Source organism: Cyanistes caeruleus, chromosome 9 (assembly GCF_971803275.1).
Source record: "Cyanistes caeruleus chromosome 9, bCyaCae1.hap1.1, whole genome shotgun sequence".
In the NCBI taxonomy this organism is placed as follows: domain Eukaryota; kingdom Metazoa; phylum Chordata; class Aves; order Passeriformes; family Paridae; genus Cyanistes; species Cyanistes caeruleus.
In genome coordinates this window covers 3,885,753-3,909,486 of record NC_141709.1, presented here as the reverse complement: position 1 = coordinate 3,909,486, position 23,734 = coordinate 3,885,753, and the positions used below count along the sequence as shown (strand labels likewise).

General features: G+C 43.8%; 1 protein-coding gene across 23 annotated transcripts in view; it reads left to right on the top strand.

Moving 5' to 3' along the window:
* RASAL2 (RAS protein activator like 2) overlaps positions 1 to 23,734 on the top strand; it is a 160,837-nt gene that overhangs the window by 117,420 nt on the left and 19,683 nt on the right. For all 23 annotated transcript variants that reach the window (XM_086842941.1, XM_086842942.1, XM_086842940.1 and 20 more), the window contains 6 exons: positions 6,634 to 6,743; positions 15,409 to 15,562; positions 17,113 to 17,211; positions 18,014 to 18,568; positions 20,368 to 20,512; positions 23,137 to 23,281. In XM_086842941.1, coding sequence (XP_086699067.1) covers positions 6,634 to 6,743; positions 15,409 to 15,562; positions 17,113 to 17,211; positions 18,014 to 18,568; positions 20,368 to 20,512; positions 23,137 to 23,281 — 1,208 coding nt within the window. The remainder of the gene's footprint in view (positions 1 to 6,633; positions 6,744 to 15,408; positions 15,563 to 17,112; positions 17,212 to 18,013; positions 18,569 to 20,367; positions 20,513 to 23,136; positions 23,282 to 23,734) is intronic.

The following is a 23,734-nucleotide window of genomic DNA, read 5'->3' as shown; positions in this document are numbered from 1 at the left end:
TGGAATTGGGTAAATATGGGACTATCCACATCCTCAGACCTCCTGCAGTGGCAGGATGGAACCTCTCAACTCACTCTTCAGACTCTCACTGCACTCTCCAGTTTTGGCTCAGAGTTGTTATTACAGATAATATGATTCATCCATGTCTGCTGGCTGATGGGGAAAGAAAGATGAGAAAGAGGCAAAGAAACAAGTGTGAATGAGACAGGAAAGCCAGAGCACAATCTTGGAAGTAAATAAAATGATTTTTATAGGAACCTTGATGTAGGATACTTGCAGCTTGCCTTCCTTGGTTTGTTTCTGGCTGAGGGTATAATTGGATCTATAGAAGTGCTGTCTGCCTCTTTGCTCTTTAAGAGTACTGCTAAATGGAACAGAAGACAATGCAGCCAGCCCGAGTGAAGGTCAAAGCTTGATGAGATCTCGTGGCTGCCCAGCCTCATCTTTTATGCAGTCAGCAAGATCGTTGCTTCTCCAGAGCACTGCTCTGCTCCTGCTGTGCTGCCAGGGTAGGAGAAGTCTGAGCTGTGCTGCCCATGTGACCCCAAAGCATACAAATACATATTTTTAATTCTGCATCAGCACCAATGCAGAGATGGAATTGTTGATTTGCGTTTGTGTGAGGCACCACAGCATCCCCCATGAAAAACACTGTGCTCAAATCTGTTCCCTCAATAGAAATTTGCATTTTTCCTTCCATTTTTTGCTCTTTACTTCCTGTGACATGTTTATTTGAATCTGCTCTGGTTGTTATCACTTGCCTGTGCTGTGATGGCTTAGATGTGCTGGCTATTCTGTGAATTCTGTGTCAGAAAGCATAAATGGGTGATTGACTATCTCCAGGATGCTCACCACGCTTTCATCCGTATCTTTATTCTGGGATGGTGCTGTTCGTAGGTTCTATAACCTTCACAGTGTCCTGCTGCCACAGCAGATTTGTTCATTACATCAAACTTTAGTGGTGCATCAGATGATGGGGATATCCAGGCTCTGACACTGTCTGGTGGACCTCAACAGCAGGAGCGTTATTCTCGTGTTCAGTGTAAACCTGGCTTTATCCAATTCCTTTTGTTCCTTAGTTAATGTAGGGAGCTATGAATGTACATAGCTTTAAACAGTGCTCACATTCCAGTTGTCCTTGGCTGAGTAGTATTTAAATATGCACCAACTCATTTTATTCTTCACCTCCAAATCATGACTTAGTCAAGTTATGCGAAGTTTAATTAATGCATCCTCTGCAAATGAGTCCTTCTGGCCCTTTTATCACTTTTCTTGTGTTTTTAATTCCCTTCGATTGATTCTCCAAGTTCTGGTACTAAAGTTCACAGGAATGTGTGTTACCAGTTTCTAATTGCTCCTAACCCTTTGTGTTATTTCTCTGTCCTCCCTGGCCCTCGCTTCACCTCCTAATTTAATATAGCTCAGTGTAATTAATGTGCTGTTTAACTTTTCTTCTGGATGATTAACAAGGATGTTAAGCAGAAGCAGTCAGGCCGATATCCCCACCACATCCCATTGGACCCTTTCTTCTACTCTTGATACCTTATCACTTGTTGTAATTACTCTTTTTAGATATTCCTGCAGCTGTTCCTCAGGTTTATGTTAGGAGTTTTAACAAAGCTCGTTTTTAATAATTTTTTGTAATTAGCATGTGCGCTGCGTTATCAAAAGGTGTCCTGAAGTGTTGGGCTGCTTGGTGGCTGCATGCCAGGGAAAGAGCCAGGGTCAGAAAATCATTGCCTGCCCTTCCTGACAGGCTCAGGTGACCTGTTTCTTATCATGTTAATTTTTTATCACTGTTGTTTTGTTGTTCTCCAGACAGACTTTTTACCTTTATTCCTTAATTCCTGGATAGGGGCTTTTAAGGATGTTCCTTCCATCTGCTGTTCCTGCTGTGGGCAGCTCCACAGGGGCAGCCAGGTGCTGCTCCCAGTTGTGTCCAAGCTAAACCCCTGGCTGAACTGGGATCAGAAAAGCTGATGTGGCCCTCTTGGCTATCAGGTAGCTCTTGCTTCTTCATGAATTTTTCAGTGTTAATTCCCAGTGACTTGGAAATTCGATTCCTGCAGGACTTTTGGCTGCACATCATGCAGAGTGCACGCAATCTTACAGTGCATTTTATTAACAGGTGTATTATCAATGTACCCTTGTTACAGCATCCTCTGCATTTCCTTGGGTTTCTTATTACTGTTCCTGAACTTGTTCCTCCTATTCTGCATCCCTCCTGTGGCTGTAGACCATCTTTCATTGGAAAGTTGAAATTGTTATCTGGCCAAATCTGCAGTGCTGTCCCATCAGGGGAAAAATATCTTTCCTGATCCTTGCTGTTGATCAGCTTGTGTCCTGAAGCATGATTATTGCTCACTCTTGTTATTTTTAAACCTGACTAATGCAGCTACATATGTTATTCTTCCTTATATAAACACATAATCCTTTTTTAATCTTGCTGAAAAAAAATTGTCTGTATAATATCTTGTGGTGCTGAATTGGATGGGCTCATTTATAGATAGCATTAGGAAAGGTCTCCTGACAATCAGTGAAACGTGCTGCCTCTCATGTTAAATTGCCCTTTGGTTTTCTTATGTAACAGGGTGCATGAGGAGCTTAGGTAATTTCCATTCTATTTGTTTTATACATCTATAATCCCATCTTGCCTTTGTTCCTAAAATAAATAGTCGGTCTTTAAAACATATCATTTGTAAATCCCCCTCTTGCCTTTAATCAGTTTATACTTATGGAGTTCTGTTTTGTTCTAGCTTTCTTGCTGAGAAAATCACAAGAGTGATGCATTAGTGTGAAAGCTACGGCAGATTTACATAACACCACTCTGCTTTTATTGGGATTTATCCTCTGTTTGTACATTCAAACATGCTTTATATTGTTTTGTGCCTGTGCACAAACCACCTCTCCAGTGATGCAGTGCCAGTTTTTTTGACCTGGAGTAGATGATGGAACATGGCTGTTTTAAGTTCCTGTCTTGCTCTGTGTATTACCTCCAAGGTGTACCTAGGGTTGTTTTCATCACCTTTTCTACTGTGTGAGTTTCAAAGGGAGTCACTGCTAATATTTTAACGCTAAGTGTTACTGGGCTCATAAGCACACTTCACTTCCTTGCTAGTTAAATTTGCCTTCTGCTGTTGTTCTGCAAGGAATGGTAAACTTCACCACTTTGCTGCTCATTCCTGGAATATCCTCCTAGTTTGATCTTTCTGCTTCACCACCTGGCCATCTTCCCCTGCTTCTTTGCTTCCCATAGCTTTACAACATTACTGGCACAGGACAGTGTTTTCACTTGGCTATGACACTATTTTTTTCCTTGATAGCTGCTTGTGAACAGCTTAAGGAATAAAATACTCCGTGTCCTCACCATGCACGTTAGTGGGGATGCAGTTCTGCTCTCATCCACAGTCACTTGAGGGTTGTCTTTGTACCCATCCAGTCCTTCCCCTTAGAGAAGATGAGTCTCATTGCTCTGTAAATGAAGATACCCACCTGGTGTTATTAATAATGCATCGGTGCTCCTCATCAAGAATTACAGATGTTCAAGATGCGTTGCAAGGCTCAGATGCAGTATGCTTGTCTCCAGGAAGAGCTAATGTAGTTAACAGCCCTGTGTGTAAGATGGGCCTTTTTTGTTGCCCATTTTACCCTGCTTCTAGTGCTTTGAAACCTCCACTAATACCACTGCATTGTATCCATGGCCAATTTGTGTTATGCTTATACACAGTTTCATTTGTTCATGGCTGAATTAACCTTTCCCTTTCAAAACAGCCTGGACAATCATTATTTATTATGCATGAGCTGCTCTCCCTGGAGTGAAGAACCATCATGTCCATAGGGAGCAGCAGTTCAGGAGTTGAGTAGTTCTTGGGCTGTCTGAATTTGTCAGACAGTTCCTGTGCTGCTCTGCTCAGGTTAAGGACAGTTGGCATCTTTGGCACAAAGTGAGCTTTTCCTAAAGCCAAAACCTCCCTCAACAACCATCACCCCTGGGTTGGGAATACTTGGAGTGAGAGTTTCTGTGCTTTCCCTGTGTAGCTATGAGGGGAAGTTTCCAGCAGCCTGCTGAATTATCCCCTTCTCCTGTGGAGATTGCTTCTTGGCAGAGCAGGAGAGTGGAGTAGCTTAACTTCCAAATGAGATGAACAGAATTCTCAGTGGGATTGAATTATTTTTAGATGTTGTTATCATTGGGTTTTCTCTGGCCAGTGTTTGATGCTTTTGGATGAGATGACAAACCTGCCCTGACCTATTCCTGATTGTGCACCATTGCTCTTTCCCAATCTCTCTTTTGCATCCTAGCTAGTTTATCCTACCAAATATTTTGTACTTTTTTGATTAAGAACACAGTCTCATCAATTTGGGCAGTTTGGGTAATAATTTACATCTTTTTTGTCTGAGGGTGTTTGTTTGTAAATGTTTGTTTAAGCAGTAAAATAAGCTTCTGCTTTTAAAGAAGCTCAATGATGATTCTTAAAGCTCAGACACTCCATTACATTTAGATAAAAGAACCAAACAAGAGTCTGTTTTGTGTTGAAATAAGTATTTAGAAGAAATACCTTAGACAATAAGAAAAGCAGTAAAGGTGTTTTAGTCTTTTTAATGGTGCAGGCTGCTTTATAGACATTGGCAGGGATTTCTTGTCTACAGGAGTAAAAGGAAATAAAACTTTCAGCAAGGTGATATTGTTGCTGATAGAAGTTTATTTTTCATCACTACATCTTTTTTATATCTGCATTTGGTATTTAAAAGCATTTCCTTTGGCAAATGCAGGTCAAAAAACTCTGCTCAGTTCTGGCACATGTGAATTTTTCATGCTGCTCCCAGGCTGTCCATCTGTAAGCACTGGCCCTGCATGAACTGCCAGCACAGAGCAAATATTGTAGATGTTTTCAACTCTTTTGAGAATGACCAATAATCAGTCCCTTTGTTAGAATAAATTTTTGTCTTTAAATATGTTCTTACCCTGTTTGGGTTTGTTGGGTTTTTTTTGTATAGTCAACCCTGGATAGCCTTATTCAACCCCAGATAGAACATTTGTTTCATTGAGGTATAGGTTATGTTCGATTAAACCAAGGGCATGTTCCATGTTAAAGCAGTACCAATTTAAAACTGTACATGCACACAAAAAATGAATATTCACAGTCCTTCTCTGAGTGGGATTTGGAATTATTCAATATAAATACTTCTGGACCCCTGCTGAACTGGGTCAGCTTTGTGTTATTTGCCCTTAAGGGGAAAAAGCTCTGTTATTTCATGTTTGCAGTTTCAGTAGACTGAGAGGTACTGGACTGAAGCCAGGGCCCACCAGATCTGAATCCCTGTTGGCTGGGTTTGTTACCTTTTATGCTGAAAGGTCAGAATATACAAAAGTGCCTTTGAAAGTGCTGTGCATCCTCTACTTGAATTCCAGCAATGGCCCCAAGAGAAGCCCAGGAGCATCTATTGATTACAAGGTTTTTTCAAAGGCACTTTTTCAATGCCAGGACCAAGGAAAGTGCAGCATCATGGGCAAAGTGCGAGTGGCACACACAGCTGAAAATACATCTTCCCTTTTGACACTACCTTTTCCCCGAGAACATTGTATACATTTGTGAGGTTTGTTTTTTGTGCTGTTTTGCTGTTGTTGTTGTTGTTTTTTGGTTTGGTTTGATTTTGGTTTTTGGTATTTTTTGTGGGGTTGTTGTTTTTTTTTTTTAGTATTTAGATATCAGGTCTTTTCCTTTCCACTTTATCAGGAGAATGTAGCAGCTCTCACCCCTGAGGAGCCTCTGGCTGGCAAGCCTCAGAAACTGAAGGGGAATCTTAAATGTAGCACTTCAGATTCAGAAAGCAGATTCCCCTTCCTTTGTTCCCTCTGTCTCCAGAGGTTTTCAGTTCTTGGCTAGTCCAGGTCAGAATTAGGCTGACCCCGTGTTGGCAGCACACCCCCATTGAGCAGGAGATGATCCCAGAGGTTCCCTCCAACTAACATGGCTTTGGGCTGTGATTGTTGGGTGAACAATTGTAATTTGAAGACATATTCTTTGAAGATTTATTTTATTTTTAGATCCTAAGCAGATTTTTGAATTGAGCTTTGCTTCTTACCAATACTAGAACTGATATCCGAAGCCACTGGTGTATGAAATGCTTTGAAATTTTCTATTCTGGCTAGCCAGATTATTGAAATTATGAATTATTTTAAGATTTAACGTGCTACATTTAAATTCAAAAGGAAAACCTGGCTGCAATTGTGGGCTCAATAGAAGCTCATGATATAAGACCTCTGTACTTTAAAGCTCATCAAGAATTACAAACATGGCATGTAGAGGGGAAGTAGGAACAAATACTGATATTGAAGATTGCTCCTTATTAAATGATAATTGTGAAGTTTGGGTGTCTTGTATAATTGTTGGAATCCATAGAAGTGCCCCAATGATGTGAGTAGTGCTAATTACTGCAATTGGAAGCTCTCACCTCCTGGAACTGTCACTGACAATCCAGCCCTGCCTTTCCTGCTGCTCAGAGGAATCCCAGTCCAGCCCGTCCCATGACTGGCATCAACCCCTTGTGTTTGGACTCAGTGGCAGTGCATTGAGTGATTCATTACTGGCATCAGTTTCTCTGTTTCACTTCTGCAACTTCTCATTTTAGGGCTTCTTCAGTAAGCGCCTGAAAGGATCTATCAAGAGGACAAAGAGTCAATCCAAACTGGACAGGAATATAAGTTTCCGTCTGCCCTCTCCCAACAATTCCGAGGACAGGTAAGGTGCGATGTGCCTGCAGAGGTGACACACAGCATGTGAGTGCACTCAGGGGAGGAGAGCCAGGAGGGGGATTTTTTTGTCCAGCTGGCACGAGGAGGGGTTTTGGGGCTGCCTCTGGCACGTCAGAAGTTTAGTGTGCAGTGTACTGCTGATGCAGGACGGAAAACTGCTGCTCTTCACAGCTGTCAAAAAGCTCAGGTTAAGCAGATGGTCTCCTGTACCTTTTCCTGCTTGGAAGTTGCAGACTTCCAATTTCATGATAGAAAACCATGGGATTGATCAGCTGGAGAGAAATTTGCCTTGCTGCATGCAGTGCTTGCCTGCAGGCCAGTACTGTGGTGAGATGAGGAGTTGTGTTGGTGCGAGCAGGGTGGTTCTGCCAGCACTGGCACAGCCCAGAGATCTACAGTGCAGTTCAGACACACTGAGGACCCTTGCAGCATTGGTGTTCTGGTTATTGCAGAGTTACCACAAGGAACAGACGATCTGTGTTTCAGAAAACTAGAAAACTCTGTCATTTCTGACCATCTTAGTGCTCCATTTGTTATATCTTTGTTTGTTTTGCTTTTGGCTGGAGATCCAGGCTGGGAATGAATTGTATATGAGGCAAGCGAAGGCTCTTACACACAGTGTTTCCTAACTATTTGCTAAGTCTCTTTATGGTTTTTATTAAACATATTCTGTCTTACATTCCACGGTAGCCCAGCAGGAGAGCTAGATAGAGTGAAAAATAAGTTGGCCTGTACTCGAGGCCACGGCAGGCTTCTGTGATTTGACATTGTTCAGTGCATTTTCCCTTCTCCTTTAGCTGGGCTGAATTCATTAGTTGTATCTGTCATGCTGTGCTGCTTCAATCAATGGTGCTGCCTTCTCCATCTGAAAGGCAGACCATAAAATCACAGAGATAGCAAGGCTGTGGGTGTTGGAGGTCTGTTAACATCAGGAGTTACAGAAAAGCCTGCTGCTTACCAGATGTGACTAACCATCTAGATGGCCTTGCTGCTTTGATACAAGTTTTCCTATAAATCTCCATTTTCAGGGTGTTGCAACATGGCTATAAAAGCAACTCAGTGAGCATAAGCATCTTAAATAATGCCACCAGGTAATCAAGTACCTACTATTTTTACCACTGTTTGAAACCAGCTTTGCTTGAATTTTTGTGATGCAAAAATTTCTTTGCCTTAAATAATCTGGTTGTCTTTCCTGAGCTTGGTACTCATGCTGGATACTTGCTTTTGTAGTGTCAGGGAAACACTCTTCTGGGAAAGCTAATAAATGTAGCTATAATTAATTCCTAGGTGTTTGGTTTAAGATGTGATGTTACACACAGCAAAGCTGTCTTCTCATAAAAAGCAGACCCCCTTCTGCTCTCTGCCAGTGTGGGCACAAATTTTCAACTAGACTCAAATGAAATGTGAATTTTCTCTGATGGCCTGAAAGCACAGAAGCATAAAATCTAGGTATTTGATCACATGGTGGTATTATTGAACATATTATTGAACATAGAGCTGACTCTAAATTCATGAGAAGGAATTGCCACTCTCTCACCTTCTGTTCTTCCCACGTTCTGTATGAGCCTCTCAATCTGTAGCAGTAACAACTTTCCTGTCCTGCCCTGGTGAGTCAGCCCTTTCCCATTTCAAGCAGGTGATTCTAGGTGATGTCATAGTGTTACACAGGTTTTCAGGGCCGGGTTGACCGATAGCATCTCCCTTTTCTTGCTCTGACAAACACAAGAGCCCTGCCTTCAAAGAAAGCGTTATACAGCTTTATAAATTAAAACCCTGCATGGATTAAAAAAAAAATAGAGGCTGCTGTCATACTGCCTTTTCATGCTTTTTGGGGTGTTTGGGACCTGTCAAGAAAGTGGAGATTTTACAGATAAATACCTCTAAAATTCTGGAGTAAGGAAGATAAGTTATCCTGGTGCACATCAAGATTAGGGATATTGTAACATTGCATGCCATGCTGGATGGTGACAGAGGATGGATGCTGCCTGTTCAGAGTTGATTTAAAACAGAAAGGAATAAGGAATGCTGTAGGGAGAAGGGATGGAGATGAGTTGCAGATTTTTTTGTAATCAGATATTCTGTTTCAGCAGAAGGCAATCAGCCAACGTACCTTTTCTGGTTTTTACCTTTATTTCAGTGTGTCTGGGTTAGTGGAGAAGGAGAGAAGAGAGTTCTGGTGCCCCTCTAGAAACATGGATCAGCATCCAGGTGTCCTGTAGAAATAAATCCATAACCTCTCGGTGTGTTATTCACATACCTCCTGTTACTCAGGCTCCAGTTGTTTGCTGGTGGTTTTTGGCACTTGAATTCACCTGTGTTGTCTTTACAAGGCAGGACTTAGACTGTGCTCCTTTGTGAGCCACAGGAGGTGGGAGTGAGGCTCTTCCATGTGTTGCCAGTGCAGCATCTCACCAGGTTGCCAGCAGCTCTCACCATGAGGCAACCTTGCACTGTAGCATCTTTCACAGCTTTTCCAGCTTCTTTCCTCCCGCATCCTTTGAGCTTTTCAACTCACACATTCATCTGTAATGTTTTCTCAGTGTCCATGATATATAGAACATGTAAAAAAAGCATGAGAAAATACTTAAGGGAATTTATTTTTTTTTTAAAGGAGAGACTAAATAATATTTCCAGTTTGTGACCAGGAATTTGCGAGTATCTCAAACTGAGGGAATATCTCAAATTGAGTTTTGTTTACGGAGAGGGAGCGAAGGTGATTGCGACTGGCTGCATATGGTCTCTGCGACTGCAGCAAAGCTCTGCAGACAGCTGGGAGGGCTTTGCCCTGTTGGGATTTACTGCCACGTGGGAATCCTCCTGCTTTGCTAAAAGTCATTTCATGGCATTATGAGCCATTCGTAGCTCGGAATGGGCTCCGGCGGGGCACAGGGAAGCAGGTAGCCATGGCTCTGGGCTTCATGGTCAAACGGTATCACTCCTCCAGCCACAGCTTCTTCTACTTTCGGTAAGTTCCTGCCCCTCCCTCCTCACCTCTTTGCAGTGAGAAAATAGCACGGGTCGTGTAAATAATAGAAGCAAAACCTGCCGTGTTTTTCGTGTTTGTTCTAATTTAATGCCGGTTTTCAAAAAAAAACCAAAAAAAAAAGGGTGGGGGATTTTCACCATGATTTAGCTGTCAGGATAGAAATCTGTGTTACACAATGTGTTATTAAGGCTTGACTCACTCCTAGCTTGTATTCATTCAGCATATCTGATGCTATCAGCACACTGGAGTGTGGGCAAAGGGGAGGAGTGGTTTGTTTCCTCACTCCTGATTTGGTGAATGTATTTCTTTCAGCCGTTGTTTGGTTTTTCACTGCAAACTGAACAAGATCCCGGTGTTTGTCACAAACCTTCCCCTTGGTGCTGGGCTGCTTACATACATACATATTTCTTAATGGCTGATGCTTCTCTGCAAAGCCCAGGCTCGTCCATGTAGCGTTCACCTTGAGTTTAGCAGGGAAATGAAACTGAATCAATTAAGCATTTCTGCTCCATCAAAACAAACCGATTGGAAACGTTAATAGCAGAGACTAGGGGAGAGAGGAGAACTCTCCAGCTGTGAAATTCAGCAGCCTGCTTGGCTGAACCCTGAGAGGTGTCTGCTAGACAAGCTGTGATCCACAAGGAGAGCAGGCAGGCAGGGAAGGGCTTTGCAAATCCAGGATTCAAACAATGAGGCTTTGGGCAGGACCTTGTCAGAAAAGACCAGAATCTCAAGGGAAGACTAGAACAATATACTCAGAGAAACCCAGCATTTAATCACACCTGAGTGTAACTTGCAGATAAATAAGTTACCCCAAGTTTCTGATTTAAAAAAAAAAAAAAAATTAATAATAAAACTGGTTAGACTTGTAGAATTGTTGACCAAGTAATAGGATGTTCAGATAATTGGCAGCTGGAAAATGAAGAGGGGTGTGGTGTCTACAAAAGGAGTGTTTGGACAGGGAAAAACCTGGTGCTGCAGCACTGGCAAAGCACAGGTGAATTGCAGGTGGTGCTGGAGACAGTAGGGTCCTGTTCCACAGGGCTGGGTGCTTGGAGAGCAGCAGAAAGTTCACTGCATTCCAGTCCAGGCTCTCTCCTGTGACTTTGCAGAGTGGCTAAGTATTGAATTTGACTTTCTGCTCTTGGGGAGTGTCTCCCAGCACATGGGGATTGCTGGAATTATTTGAAGTGTGCAGATGAACAGCTTGGTGTAAGGCCAGCTGGAGACTTGGCTGTAGCTGGGTGCTTGGGCTGAGTTCTTTCCTTTCACACCAGTTTGGCAAAGGAAAGTTCATTTTTAAACTTTTTTTTTTTTCGTCTTTTTGATTACTGATGTCCACAGGCTTGTTTTACAAGTAATACAGTGCTCTCCCTGGTAAGCTCAGTAATTGGAAGTCTTTTGTGCCTTGTAGGTTGGCTTTTAAATAGGTCAAAATCAGCAGGAGAGCTTCATAACCAGAGCAATTAGGATTTTACCCCTTTATTCTACTTGCCTTATAGACAGTGGAATATAATAGAACTTTGCTAATAGGCTGCTGTGTGCCATGGGCAGCCACTGAAAGCCAGAGGTTTCTGGTTCCCGGCTTACAACCAAGATTTTCCTGTCATGGAAAATTACTGAATTATGGTGTGCAAGGAGAGAGGGTCAGCTTGGTGCTGGGCCAGTAAGATGGGGTGGTTGGAGAGCTCTTTTTCTGTGGCAGTGGCATGCTGCTGCCAGGTCAGTGGTTTAGGGCATTGTCTGGGCTCTGATTTACAAGGAAATGATGCAGCTCTGAAGACCAGTATTCCAAAACATGTGAAAAAAGAGGTGAGAAGTTTAAAACGTTGCCTGACATGCTCCTCCTCTCTCTGTTTTTCCTATGGGAAAGAAATTATGAAGAATGTGTTAGAATTGAGTGGTGCTTTGGTAACTGTCTGAACTCCCATGTAGTTCCTTCGCAACCTCCGCTGTTAACAGGCATAGACAGAAAAAGCAACAGGATAAAAAGTTGATCATGGGAGGTTAGTTGTAATTTAAATCAGGATTTGTGTTGTTAATGGAGCTGTTTAGCAGAAACAGATTTGTACAAACAACCCTTCCCCCACTTTTTGCATGTGTGATCTTCCTGTTTACAGTAATCTGCTTCCCTGGGATTACTCCTCTGCTGACAGAGTCTGAGCAATACTCATTTTCCCAGTAGCTTCCTACCTAAGACAGGAAGGACCCTGTTAATCCAGCCCCTTTGCTGGACACTGGGACATGAATTAGTGGCACCTATGCCAAAAGGAAGCCAGCAAGCAATTTTCTTTACTTGTTACAGATTCAGCATATCAGATGAGGCTTTAAAGCAGCAGAGAAGTATTATTTCTGTACAATTATTGCCTGTATTGATTGGGATGCTGCTGATACAGGCAGAAGTCAAAGATTTGCTTTGCAGATCTATCAATAGATGAAATCTATACTGTGGTGCTCACAAATGTATGTACTTGTGTTTGTAAATGCATGTGGTTGCATCTAACCAACAGCTTGAGGATGTTCTGACATTTGTGGAAGATAAAGTGCCAATTCTATGCTACTTAATCAATTTATTGAGTTGTTTTAAATATGGTAACATCAAAGGATTGCTGGAACAGACTGACATTTGTCTGCCACAGGACCCTGAGTCAACAAAACTACCAGGGCTCCAGCTGCTCTGCAACAAACCCAAATTCTCACAGCCCCCTAGTCAGAAGAGCAGTGGAGCACAAGAGAAGCTCCTCAAAGGTGTGACTTGCAAGATGGGATGTGCAGGCTTGGGGTACATCTGCTGTGTGTACCTGCCTTTGCCCCTGCCCTGTTCCCACAGGCTGTTCAGAGGCTTTCTTGGAAGATTCCTTGCTCTCTCATGTTGCCTTTAATGTCTGGATCTCATCAAATTCGTAGGAAAGGACAAGGAGGAACTTCTCTATCAGGGAAGGTCACCTTAGCCACGCCTGCAGGGCAGCCTCCCCTTGCCTGCTGCCTCTGCTGGCTGCCAGCCCTCCCTAATCTCCTTAGGGGATGCTGTGTCTTGGCAACCCAGGAGCATGCAGGAGCCTCTCCTGGCACCGTGGGGCCGGTGGGAGCTCAGCTGACAAGGAGGGAGCTTCCCTCCCCTTAGCTCTGGCTGCTCTCCTGGCCCCAGCCTATCTGCCTGGCACGGTGCTCCTCCGAAATCTGTAACCTGAGGCTTGAGGAAGAACTCCTCTCGGATTTGTTTGTGCCTTTCTTCCTCTGCGAGCAGGATTTGTTGTGTGAGATGTAGCCCAGAGCAGGAAGGTTGGAGGGAAGGGCTGTGGCATGTGGCGCCGCTATGATCTGGGGATGCTCTGCTAAGTGGCTGTACAATTGTTTCGTGTAGGTCTGCTTGTCTTGTCTTGCTCCAAGCAGCCTCTGCTTAACTGGAATTTGCAAAATATCTTTTCTTTTTTTTCCTCCCTTCTTAGGTAATTATTTCTCTTTCCCTCCTCTTCCCCCTCGTTCTGCTCACTCCATGCTTTCCTCCACTGTCCAGGAGCTGGCTGCAGGCTCTCAGTACTTTGTAAGGACAGGAATTGCTCAGAGTTTGAGGCAGGGACAGAAGCCAAGTGACCTCAGCAGTGCTTTCTTGAGAGGAGAAATTAGAGAGGATTTTGCAGAGATGACATTAAAGTGGCGTATTGTGGTGTGTTTATTTTAGACTTGCCCTACCTTAACTGCAGCGAGTGCTCAATTATACATGGCTGAGGTTTGGCTTTGCGTTGGTTCAGCTGCTGCTGGAACCTGTTAGAACAAAGCACAGCCAACACTCCTACCAGGGCTGCTGCTGCTTTGCATCTGAAATCAGTGTCTTTGGAATATTCCTCCCATCAAAGGGTTTTGCTGCCTGCACTCAGGTCATTCAATATATTAAATGGGAACAAAGTTCTCCCTCACTGTTTAATAAATCTCACTGTGTGTGAATCTGCTCCAGTACCTTCAGCATTTCATGCTGTACAAAAGAGCAGTCGGGTGAGCTCTGCTTGTTGCATTGCCTGTATTCTTTGTGGTACCCAAGGTTTTGTTAAGCAGCCTTGTTAAGGTGTGTTTTCAAAATGTCTGGGGGGGTTTATGCCTCTGAGTTCCCCTACAGAATTGCTCATAGGTAGGAGGAATTTGATTTTGCTAAGGATAAAGAATGTGAGGAACTTTTTTTTTTTGTACATGTGAGGGAAGAAAACTAATTATTTTTCAAAATTAGGGAAGCTGTTAGAGGTAGCTGTTCTTTTCTTTCCTCTACAAATAACATTTTTTAACATTTTCCATTTGATACTGGGAATTGAATAAAAGAGGAAATACTATGAGGACGAGCACAGGAGCACCGTCTTTCTCTGAGTGATGTGTAGAGAGCTGATACCTCTTTACTTCCACATCTGTTCCTTGTGCCCAGTCACACTTGCTGGATGGGCAGCCACATTTATGGGCTCACCTTCAGGCATCACTGAAGCCAAGGACTTTAATATCTTAACAAAATTCAGACCTGCCAGGTCAACAGCTCCTTCTCTGCTAAGCTGGGACTCTGTGCTCTTCTCCCTTGTTGGTCAGCTGTGAAGGATTGACTGAATTCCTGCCACAGGAAAAACAAGATGTGTTTGCACATGGTGTTTACCTTGAGATGCAAGTTGTGCCTCAGGTGTTATGTGACTGTTGCAGAAGCCTCTAGGGCAGGTGTCAGTTTGGAGGCAGAAGGAGAAGAGGTGAAGCCACATCATCTCTAAATTTGGCACATTCTGCAGTTTTCTTTGACAGCAGAGCTCCCCACTATGCACAAATGTGCATAAAATATTATTTAATATGCATTAAATCATATTGGGAGAGTACAGAAAGCGTTAAAACACATCTGAGAATGCCACTGTTGATTGCCAAAAGCTGTGGCATAATGGAGGGAGGGAAATGTCTTTGAGAATTGTTCAAGAACTGGTGGGGACAAAGAGAAAACTGCCTTGATAAAAAGGTGCTGTGAATCTGGAAGATTTCAGCTCTGGTGGAGCTCAGGGATTTACAGGACAATCAGCTGAAAAGGAGAAGCAGTATGTGTTAGTGAGAAGCTAAAAGAGAAAGAAAGCATCCAAAAAATTGAAAATCCAAGCTGGAAGAAGCAGCTGAAAAAGAAAATGCAAAATGACTGATTTGAGCAATTGTGAAATTGTGTATTTGACTTTAATGTAAAGGCTTTGTATGTTAAAAATCAAGTGTATAGTGAAGGGTCATCTGCTCTAATGAGTAATCCTCATTCTGCATTGGTTACAGATTTAGGGATCCATGTGCTCTTTGCTGCTAATACACAACTGTGTCCTAATCTAGCTAGTAATAAGTCTTATCAGTATTGCATCCAAAGCTACCTATGGGCTTTTTTTTAAAATTTCAGCAGTTAAGTTCTGATTTTTTTGCTGTTGTTCTTTCACTGACAACTTGGCAGCTATAATTTCTAGGTCAGTGGGAATGGACTTCCTAGGCTGGATATTCCCTTGGGAGTCTGGGGTTACTGGCCTAATGTTATTTTCATAAGGTTTGCAGACTAATTGTAGAAGTTGCTCTGAATAAGCACCGAGACAAGCTGCAGCTTTCTCTGGGATCTTGCCAGCTCTTTTTGGTAATTGTGAGGAAAAAAAAAAAGACATTTCCTTTCCTCCTTGTCCTACAGACCACGTGAGCTGCCCAAGCTGAAGGAGTCCCGTTCCCATGAGTCTTTACTGAACCAAGCCAGCACCATAGAGACTCTGGACTTTGCGGCAGAAGAAGCAGTCTTTGTCAAACCACTTCACAACAGTATCCTTGGACGAGACTTCTGCTTTGAGGTAGGGACAGGCTCCAAACAGGCAGCTGCATGTCCCCCTGAACCCTTGGGGAATGCTGCTCCAGGACTGGGGGACTGCAGAACAGAGCAGCAGCCACTGCCAGTGCTGAGGTTTGGGTGGGGGCTGTTGAGCCACCTTGTGACTTTTTAAGTCCTTGAGGCTAATGGCATCAGTCACTGAACAGAGAGAAATCTTTTTCAATTACTGGGTCTTCTAATTGAAAAATCTCTTCAGTTTGTTAAATATCTAAGCATTTGTAGTACATGCAAATGTATGGTTTGATACATACAGCACAATGGGCATGCAATAGTATGTACATTAGCTGTTTGTTCACCCTCTCTAAATTCACCTAAAATTGAATTTAGAAAATTTACTGTAACCAAGAAATGAGTTTTCCAGTCAGAGCCTCTTTCCATTAGCTCAGAGCTCTCCAGTTGCCAGAGGAGAAGCCTCAGTGGCTGTGGACGTGTCCATTGCACCGTGGAGCAGAATCCAAAGATCCCTTTGCTGTTTCAGCAGAGGCTGCAGGCTGTGGCTCCAAGCTCTGCTCCATGAACAGGCAGAAACCGTGTGTGTGAGCACAGTCCTGCCATCACAGCTCCAACACTGGAGCCGTGTGTGTTTGGATGCAGCTGAGGCCATGTCACCTGTCGTGGCAGGGGCAGGTCACTCTGTCTCCAGCAGGATTAGTCAGATGTGTTTAAACTTCTGGAACAAAGATCTGTTTACAACCTGGAAAATTCTGGCAGTAAACCAGCATATCAGGCTCTGGTCCCTCAGGATGCATCCAGGAACTGTTCCTGTTCGCTTCAGCCTCATTCTTCTGGTTGGAAGCACTTTGTAGCTTGCTTAGGCTTGGGGAGTTGGGTGGAAAACACTGGCAACAACTTAGCTCTGAGGCTGTTCCCTCAAACTGCTTTGTAATTGTGAACACAAATGAATGGAAAGAGTAAATGAGGCTTGTCAGGCCATGTAAGAGGGGAGGAAACCGAGGTGGTTCCCTGGTGTGGGAAAGCCGAGCTGTCAGGGCTGGAGCAGGGCACAACTCCCTCAGTTTGTTTAGGCTGTCTATATGGACCCCTGGAAATATTTTGGATTTACTGAGCTCATCATGTCCAGTGTGTTTTGCCTTATGTTAATGCATTATCTGTTCTGTCTTTACACTGTTGGTAACCAAATCATCTGCCCCTGGGCCTTAGCAGGGAAATTGGCAAGCTTTAATAGCCACAGATCAATTAACAGCTATTTAAAAACAGAATAGATTTACTGGCTGATTAAAGCTTTGTTTAAAAGTCTTTAAGAGGAGCCTCCGGTGCTCTTAATTTTATATAAATTCTTTAGTTTCTCCAGTTTTATATAACCTCAAACTTCTGCTCTCTGTGTTTTGTGGGCCTTTTATCCTCTCTGCCTTCTAGGCCACTGTATTTTTACCTCCCTTTTTCATATTTACTTTGTTATTCGAGCATTGTTTATCTCCCTCCTTGCATTTTGCAGCCTCTTCCATGTCTCCTAGGCTTGCCTGAGCTCAGTCTGTCATTTATTCATTCCAGGTAACCTACTCCAAAGGCAGTAAATGCTTCAGTTGTTCCTCTGCAGCAGAGAGGGACTGGTGGATGGAAAACATACGCAGACTATCGCAGCCGATGAAGGTAATAGAAACTGCGGAAATAAGATTAGTGGGGGAATGGAGGTGGTATGATTGGATTTTAGTCCAGTGTACCAGGGCTTCCCACAGATGCATCCTCAATTAATTTAGTCTGGGGAGCCGTCCGCTCATCCGTGTGTCTAAAGCTGCCGTGTGCTGTTCCAGGGAGTGCAGTAGGTCAAACCTTTAATGAGTAAATACACACCAGTGTGCTTCCTGGTCCCTGCCCCAGCACCAGCTTGGGATGCAGGCTGGATTTCTGAGGCCATGCACCCGGCAAGGATGGGGCACAGCTTCATAAGGGTCGTGTTTTAATCTAGAGGCAGAGATAGGCGTGGGGAGGAAACGCAAAAAAAACCAACGTTAAACAAATTGGAGCTGGAGTGAGACAGGGAATCAAGTTACAGGTCAGCTGGAAATATCTGATAAGTCACTCCATAGCTGCCTTCCTACCTCCCAGGGACAGGCTAACAGTGCTCTGGGATTCCTCACCAGTCTGGCAGCTTTGGACAGGCTCTTGTGCAGGGTGTTGGTTTTCTAAAGCATTTCAAATACATCTTTTGAAGAAGAAAAATATCCCAGTCCCCACACTCTTGACATACAAATGACAGCCCTTTGCCTCTGTGTTAGAAAATGTCCAGTTTTCTAGAGATTCCAATTCTCTCTGGATCAGACAATCTGATTCTGAATTCTTACTCTGTCCTTACCTCAGACAGAAAAGGCAGCCCTTTTGCTGCTACTTTAGAAGATGAAATATTCAGCTTTTAGGGGTTTTGAATCTAAACTGATCTCTTTCTCCTGCACAGGACAATTGCCGTCGAGCTGAAAACGTGCTTTGCCTCTGGATCATAGAGGCCAAGGATCTGACCCCTAAGAAGAAATACTTCTGTGAGCTGTGCCTTGATGACACCCTCTATGCCCGCACCACCAGCAAAGCAAAAGCAGATAACATTTTCTGGGGAGAGCACTTTGAGTTCTACACTCTCCCGCAGATTCAGAGCATCACAGTTCACATCTACAAGGACGTGGAGAAGAAAAAGAAAAAGGACAAGAACAATTACATAGGCCTGGTCAACATTCCCACAGCCAGTGTGAGCGGTCGCCAGTTTGTGGAGAAATGGTACCCAGTCAGCACCCCTACAGCCAACAAAGGCAAGTCAGGGGGACCCTCCATCCGGATCAAATCCCGTTACCAGACCATCAGCATCCTGCCCATGGAGCAGTACAAAGAATTTGGGGAGTATGTTACGAGCAACTACGCCCTGCTGTGCTCCGTGCTGGAACCTGTGATCAGTGTCAAGAACAAGGAAGAGATGGCTTCTGCCTTGGTGCACATTCTTCAGAGCACTGGGAGAGCCAAGGTAAGCACAGGTGACTCCTGTTGGAGTGGCTCTGGCTGCTGATAAGGGATTCCTGGTGGAAACTGGGGGGCCCATGACAATAAGCAGCAGCAGTAGGTGTTGTTTACATCTAAGTGTAAGCGCGAGGACTCTAGAACTTCACGTTACTCTGAAAATTTAGCAGCTACGTTTGAATGTTTAGGGATCTTCCCTTGCATTCCTAAAATCAGGATGTAGGTTAAGAGACAAGTGAACAAGAGATTGGTAAACTGGAGAATTGCTTCTATAAATAAGCCTGTGATACAGTGAGCAGCGGGTGCCGGCGCTGAGTCAGCGCTGAGTCAGCTGATCAATGCCGGCATCGATTTGCTCAGCCTTTGAACAGCCATTTGGGGGATCTATACCGAATTAATGGTGATCCCACCTGCCCCAAGGATGCTGTTGGGACTTCTGGGTGGACACTGATTTCTTCAAATGGATTGTGGGAGAGCATCCTGCAGGTCGTGGGAAGTTCTGGGAAGCATTAGCAGGCATTGATCTATCTGGCTGCTGCCTGCCAGGTGCTCTGTGTGAGCAGTGCCACACTGGAAACAGCTTCTGCCAGTGAAACCAGCTAGAGCAAGTAAAGCACAAGTCAGTGGGCTAGAGATGTGGAAGGATGGCTGTAAACAACATCCAAGGGACAGCCTCATCTAAGTATTCCAGAAAAGGTCCTTTTCTGCTTGCATAATCGCATGCCCCTTGAAAACATCCCGGGATGGCTGGTGCTCTGTGACAGTGTGTGTGACAGGAACACGTTAACCTTTACTTATCTGATGAGAGAAGCTGGTAGCTAAGATTGAAAGCAGGTTGAAACCCTGCTGGAAAACAGGCTCTGGATTGCTGCAGTGCCAGCTGCAGCAAGTTGATAAATTAGTGTTATAACTTTGCATTCCTGGTGTGTGAAGTTTTGAACCTCTATTTACGGGAGGCACCAGGTGGCTCGGGCTGCCATAAAGCTCCTAAGAGGGTATTTCCTGCTCGTGCTTCTGCTGATGGGGATACAGCTGGATGTTCCCAGTTTGTGCCAGGTGAAAAGAATTCTTGTTGAAAAGAAACCAACAATAACTGACTGAAAACCAAGAGTACTAAATGTCATTGACTCACATAAAGTTACCACTTCAGGAAATAAGTATTACTGTAGAATTAGACCCTATATAAAGAGATTATTCACTGTATCAAAGCTTGCTGACAGTTCCTGCCTGGACAATTGAATACAGTTCAAGTTAAGCCACGTAGATAACAAGCAAGTTGAATGTTAACTTTTTTTTTTTTCCCAAATCCTAAAGTACTTTTGGTTTGTGAATTTAATTTATTAAACCATTTTTCTTATTTAAATATCATCAAGCTGTGATAACTTGTGCATCACTTCCAATTTGGATTTTTAAATCCATGTTTGTAAGAAATATTCCTTATAAAGATAAGGATAAATATAATAGCACAGTTTCTTTCAGCAGACAAAGCCTTCGATAAACAAACTGGTGAGAGGTTCTGTTCTGGAGATAAACTGAAACACAAGCTTGGCTATAAAGGGTTTTTTTTTAGAGATTTTTGCTTCACCCTTTATAATTTGTGATTTGTATCATTCTCTAAGTATAATAAACCCAAGAGGAGCCCTGGCTGCTTCTTCAGCTCTTACTTCATGTAGCAGCTGCACCCCTTGTCTCAGGCTGAGAAATTATTTATTATCCTGAAATATCCTTCCTTCTTGGCTTCTGCAGTTAGCCTGGCAGGACTGAGCTGGTTAAAATCACCTTTGCCATTTGACCTTTTTTCCTCAGGACTTCTTGACAGATTTAGTGATGGCTGAGGTAGATCGTTGTGCCGAACATGACGTCTTGATCTTCAGGGAGAACACTCTTGCTACCAAAGCTATTGAGGAATACCTCAAGCTGGTAGGACAGAAGTACCTCCAGGATGCACTGGGTAAGAAACTCCCTGTCTGCCACCTGTTTGCACAGCAAGGGCTGACCCTGAGCTGTGGCTGCAGCTGGGATGGGAAGGAGCTGCCTCAGTGCTCAGCCCGAGTGTCTCACACACTGATAGCAGAGTCTTGCTCTCAATGCCCTTCCTCCATATGCAGGTGCTCTTTGGTGCCTGCAGGAGTAGCACCCAAGGCAAGGCAAGCTCATATTAATGTAGCTGACACCCTCTTCAAGTTTGTGTTACCATGTTCTGTTTTTCTGGGTAACTTTCTTTTGTGTCTCTAGTGTGATAAAGAGGTACAACACTGCAATTTCTTTGTGAGCAATGGTGGTTGTTCGATCTGAATTACAAATAGGCCTGAAAAAGGGGTTTGGACACATAGTCAATTAAGAAACAAGGCCAGGGAGTGAGGCTGCAGAGCTGCTGAGCATCCCAGGACAGGAGATGAAGATGCATCCTGTCTGGGAAGCCTCTTGCCTGTGTTTATCCCGAGTGCTCAGTATTCACTGACTGATTAAAACTGCCTGGCCATCCTGTGATCTCCTACTCCATTCTCCCTACAGGGTCTTCATGGCCACTGTTATGTGCCAGGCTGAACTCTGATAATTTTGTTATTGTTCCCACTCCAGCAAAAGGTTCTGCTCTAGTCCTAAGCCAGTGCCTGGGGAATTCCTGGCCACACAAAGATAGCAGTAAAGGGGACCAAACCCAGGCTCTCTGAATTCTGCAGACACACCGCAGTCGGGTTTCAGCAGCTCTGCACAATCTCCCTTATCCACAGCTGCACAATGAGCCACCCACCCTGTTGTTTCTGGGATGAAGAAAGCTTTGGATATTGATACAAGAGAAGCAAGATCAGGCCAAAACCAAGTCCCACACCACATCCTTTCACAAAAAGGAAAAAATAGCCAAGCAGCTTGCTTTCCCAGCAGTCTTGCTTGTCCTCAGCAATCCCAGACACTGGCAAGGCGTCAAGCTGGCTAAATTAGTGCTCCGAGGGTTAGTGTAGTCAGCTCTGGGATTATACCCACTTTGGCCATTTCTGAAGTGTAAGGAGCCTGTTCTGGTAGTCTTATTCTCCTGGGTGGAACCACTGAGTGTTATGTCACAGCTGTAGGCTCTCACCTGGTATGGAGAAACGAGCAGCCTGGTACTTTTGTGCTGTACTTCCCAGCAGGCTGAACATCAGCTGTGGGGCCACTCCATTATAGCTGACTGCATGCTCCTTAATGTGCAGTAATTGCATAAAATATTTTAACATTAATGACTTCTAATACATCATTTAGCACTGAGTGATGATGGTAAATTATAGGCAGGAGAGATGGAAAATGCCCCTAAGGCCATCCAGCTTGTCTGCAGCTCAGGGCAACTTTGCTCATGACAATATCCCCATCATAATTCTTTGACAGGTTTTAAATTTTACTCAGCTGCCCTGTATGGTTGGTGTAAACAATGTAACATGTCTGTAAGGGAATCTTATATCTGATTATAGCAGGGTCTTCTGGGCCAAAAGAGTAAGTGTCAAATATGTTTAAGGATAAAAAATATTATCCAGTAAACAAGAGTTACAACAGAATTGGCTTAACAAAAGTGATGCCAGCGGTTTTGCAAGTAAGGCATTTAGATGCCCTCAGCAGGAATGTTTTGGACTGCAGCACGAAAAAAAAAAGAAATTAAGAAAATGTGGTGCCTGCTTTGCTTGCAACAACACGAAGCTGAGATTTGGGAAGGGGCTGAGAGGTGTTTAAGGGTTTTTTAGGAAAGCAAGTGCTAAAAACAAACCCGTTTTGCACAAACAAGCCTTGTGTTAGCTCAGAGCCAGCAAGATCATCTGAGGAGATGAACTTGAAAGACATTGAATCATTAAGCCAATGAATAAAGGGCTTCTCCTAGCAAACACCCAACAGTTTAAAAATCACTTGGAATGCCTGCATATAGAGGAGGGAAACCACTGAGTAGTAAATTCCAGTTTGTCAGACAAAGTCAACTGCATGTGGTTTGTATGTGAGCAGTTTCTGTTGTGATGCTGAAAGGGAAGGGTGACAGAAATGCTAAGGAGCTTAAAAGATGCAGCCCATAAAAACGTTGTAAGGTGTTGATATAAAAGGTTGGGAGAATTAGCAGCATTTAGCTAGTGCTTGGGTATCACTCTTATTCAAGAGCAAGGTGACACTTCTGAAAATTTTTTTAAAAAAGGCACATTCAGAAATAATATAAATAAATATTATTGCCAGCGCATTTTCTGTGGAAATTATGAAGACAAATAACACACAGCTTCATTCCTAAGACTGTGGATAATTTCATACTTGACAACACAGTCTGAATACCAAGTCAAATCCTCCTCTCTAGGCCACAAGGGAAGTGCCTGCAGGGTTGCTAAGCAGAGCCATCCTGGTTTTGCACTGTGCTTGGGGACAGTGAGAGCAGGGGAGGCTGGAGCATCAGGGACCAGGCTGTGCTGTATTGGGAAAGGGCTGGGAGGAGTCGTGCCCCCAACAGCTGGTGTCTGAAGGCTGAACTGCAGACACCCAGAGCAGTTGCCAAGGAAAGACATAAGCAGGATTTAAAGGTGTGTCAAGTAGGCTTTTCCTGTAACTACCCTGGTTTCTCTCCTCTTTTTCCAGGGGAGTTTATCAAGGCTGTGTATGAGTCAGATGAAAACTGTGAAGCGGATCCCAGCAGGTGCTCACAGAGTGAATTAGCAGATCATCAGTGCAACCTGAAAATGTGTTGTGAGCTGGTCTTCTGCAAGATTATCAATTCCTACTGGTAAGGCATCTTCCTTCTTCCTCTCTTTGTCCCAGTTTGCTCAGAGGTGCCTGTTCCTCCTCTGAGGGTGAGGGAGCAGAAGTGGGACAGGGAAGGAGCACAGCCCCATCCATCTTCCCAGGCTTTGTCCCCTTTTCTCACTGCCTTCTTGCATGAGGGTCCAGGTTGCGGGTGGAACCTGTGCTCAGACTGAGGACTCCCAGCCCACAAACCTGTGGGGGCTTCTGCACAAATCCTCTGCCAAGGGAACACATGCTGAGTGGGACTGGATAAGGAGGGAATAAAGTGAGAAGGTAATAGCTTAGCTTGGACTTGGCATAAAAAGCTGCAAGTTTTGATTTGTACAGAAGACCTTTAGACCCTTCAGATGTGTGGAATTGAACAGGAAATCACAGGGAGGAAGCACTGGCAGAGAGGTTTCTATTAATCTCTGTTTCTGAGTAGCAGTGGAAG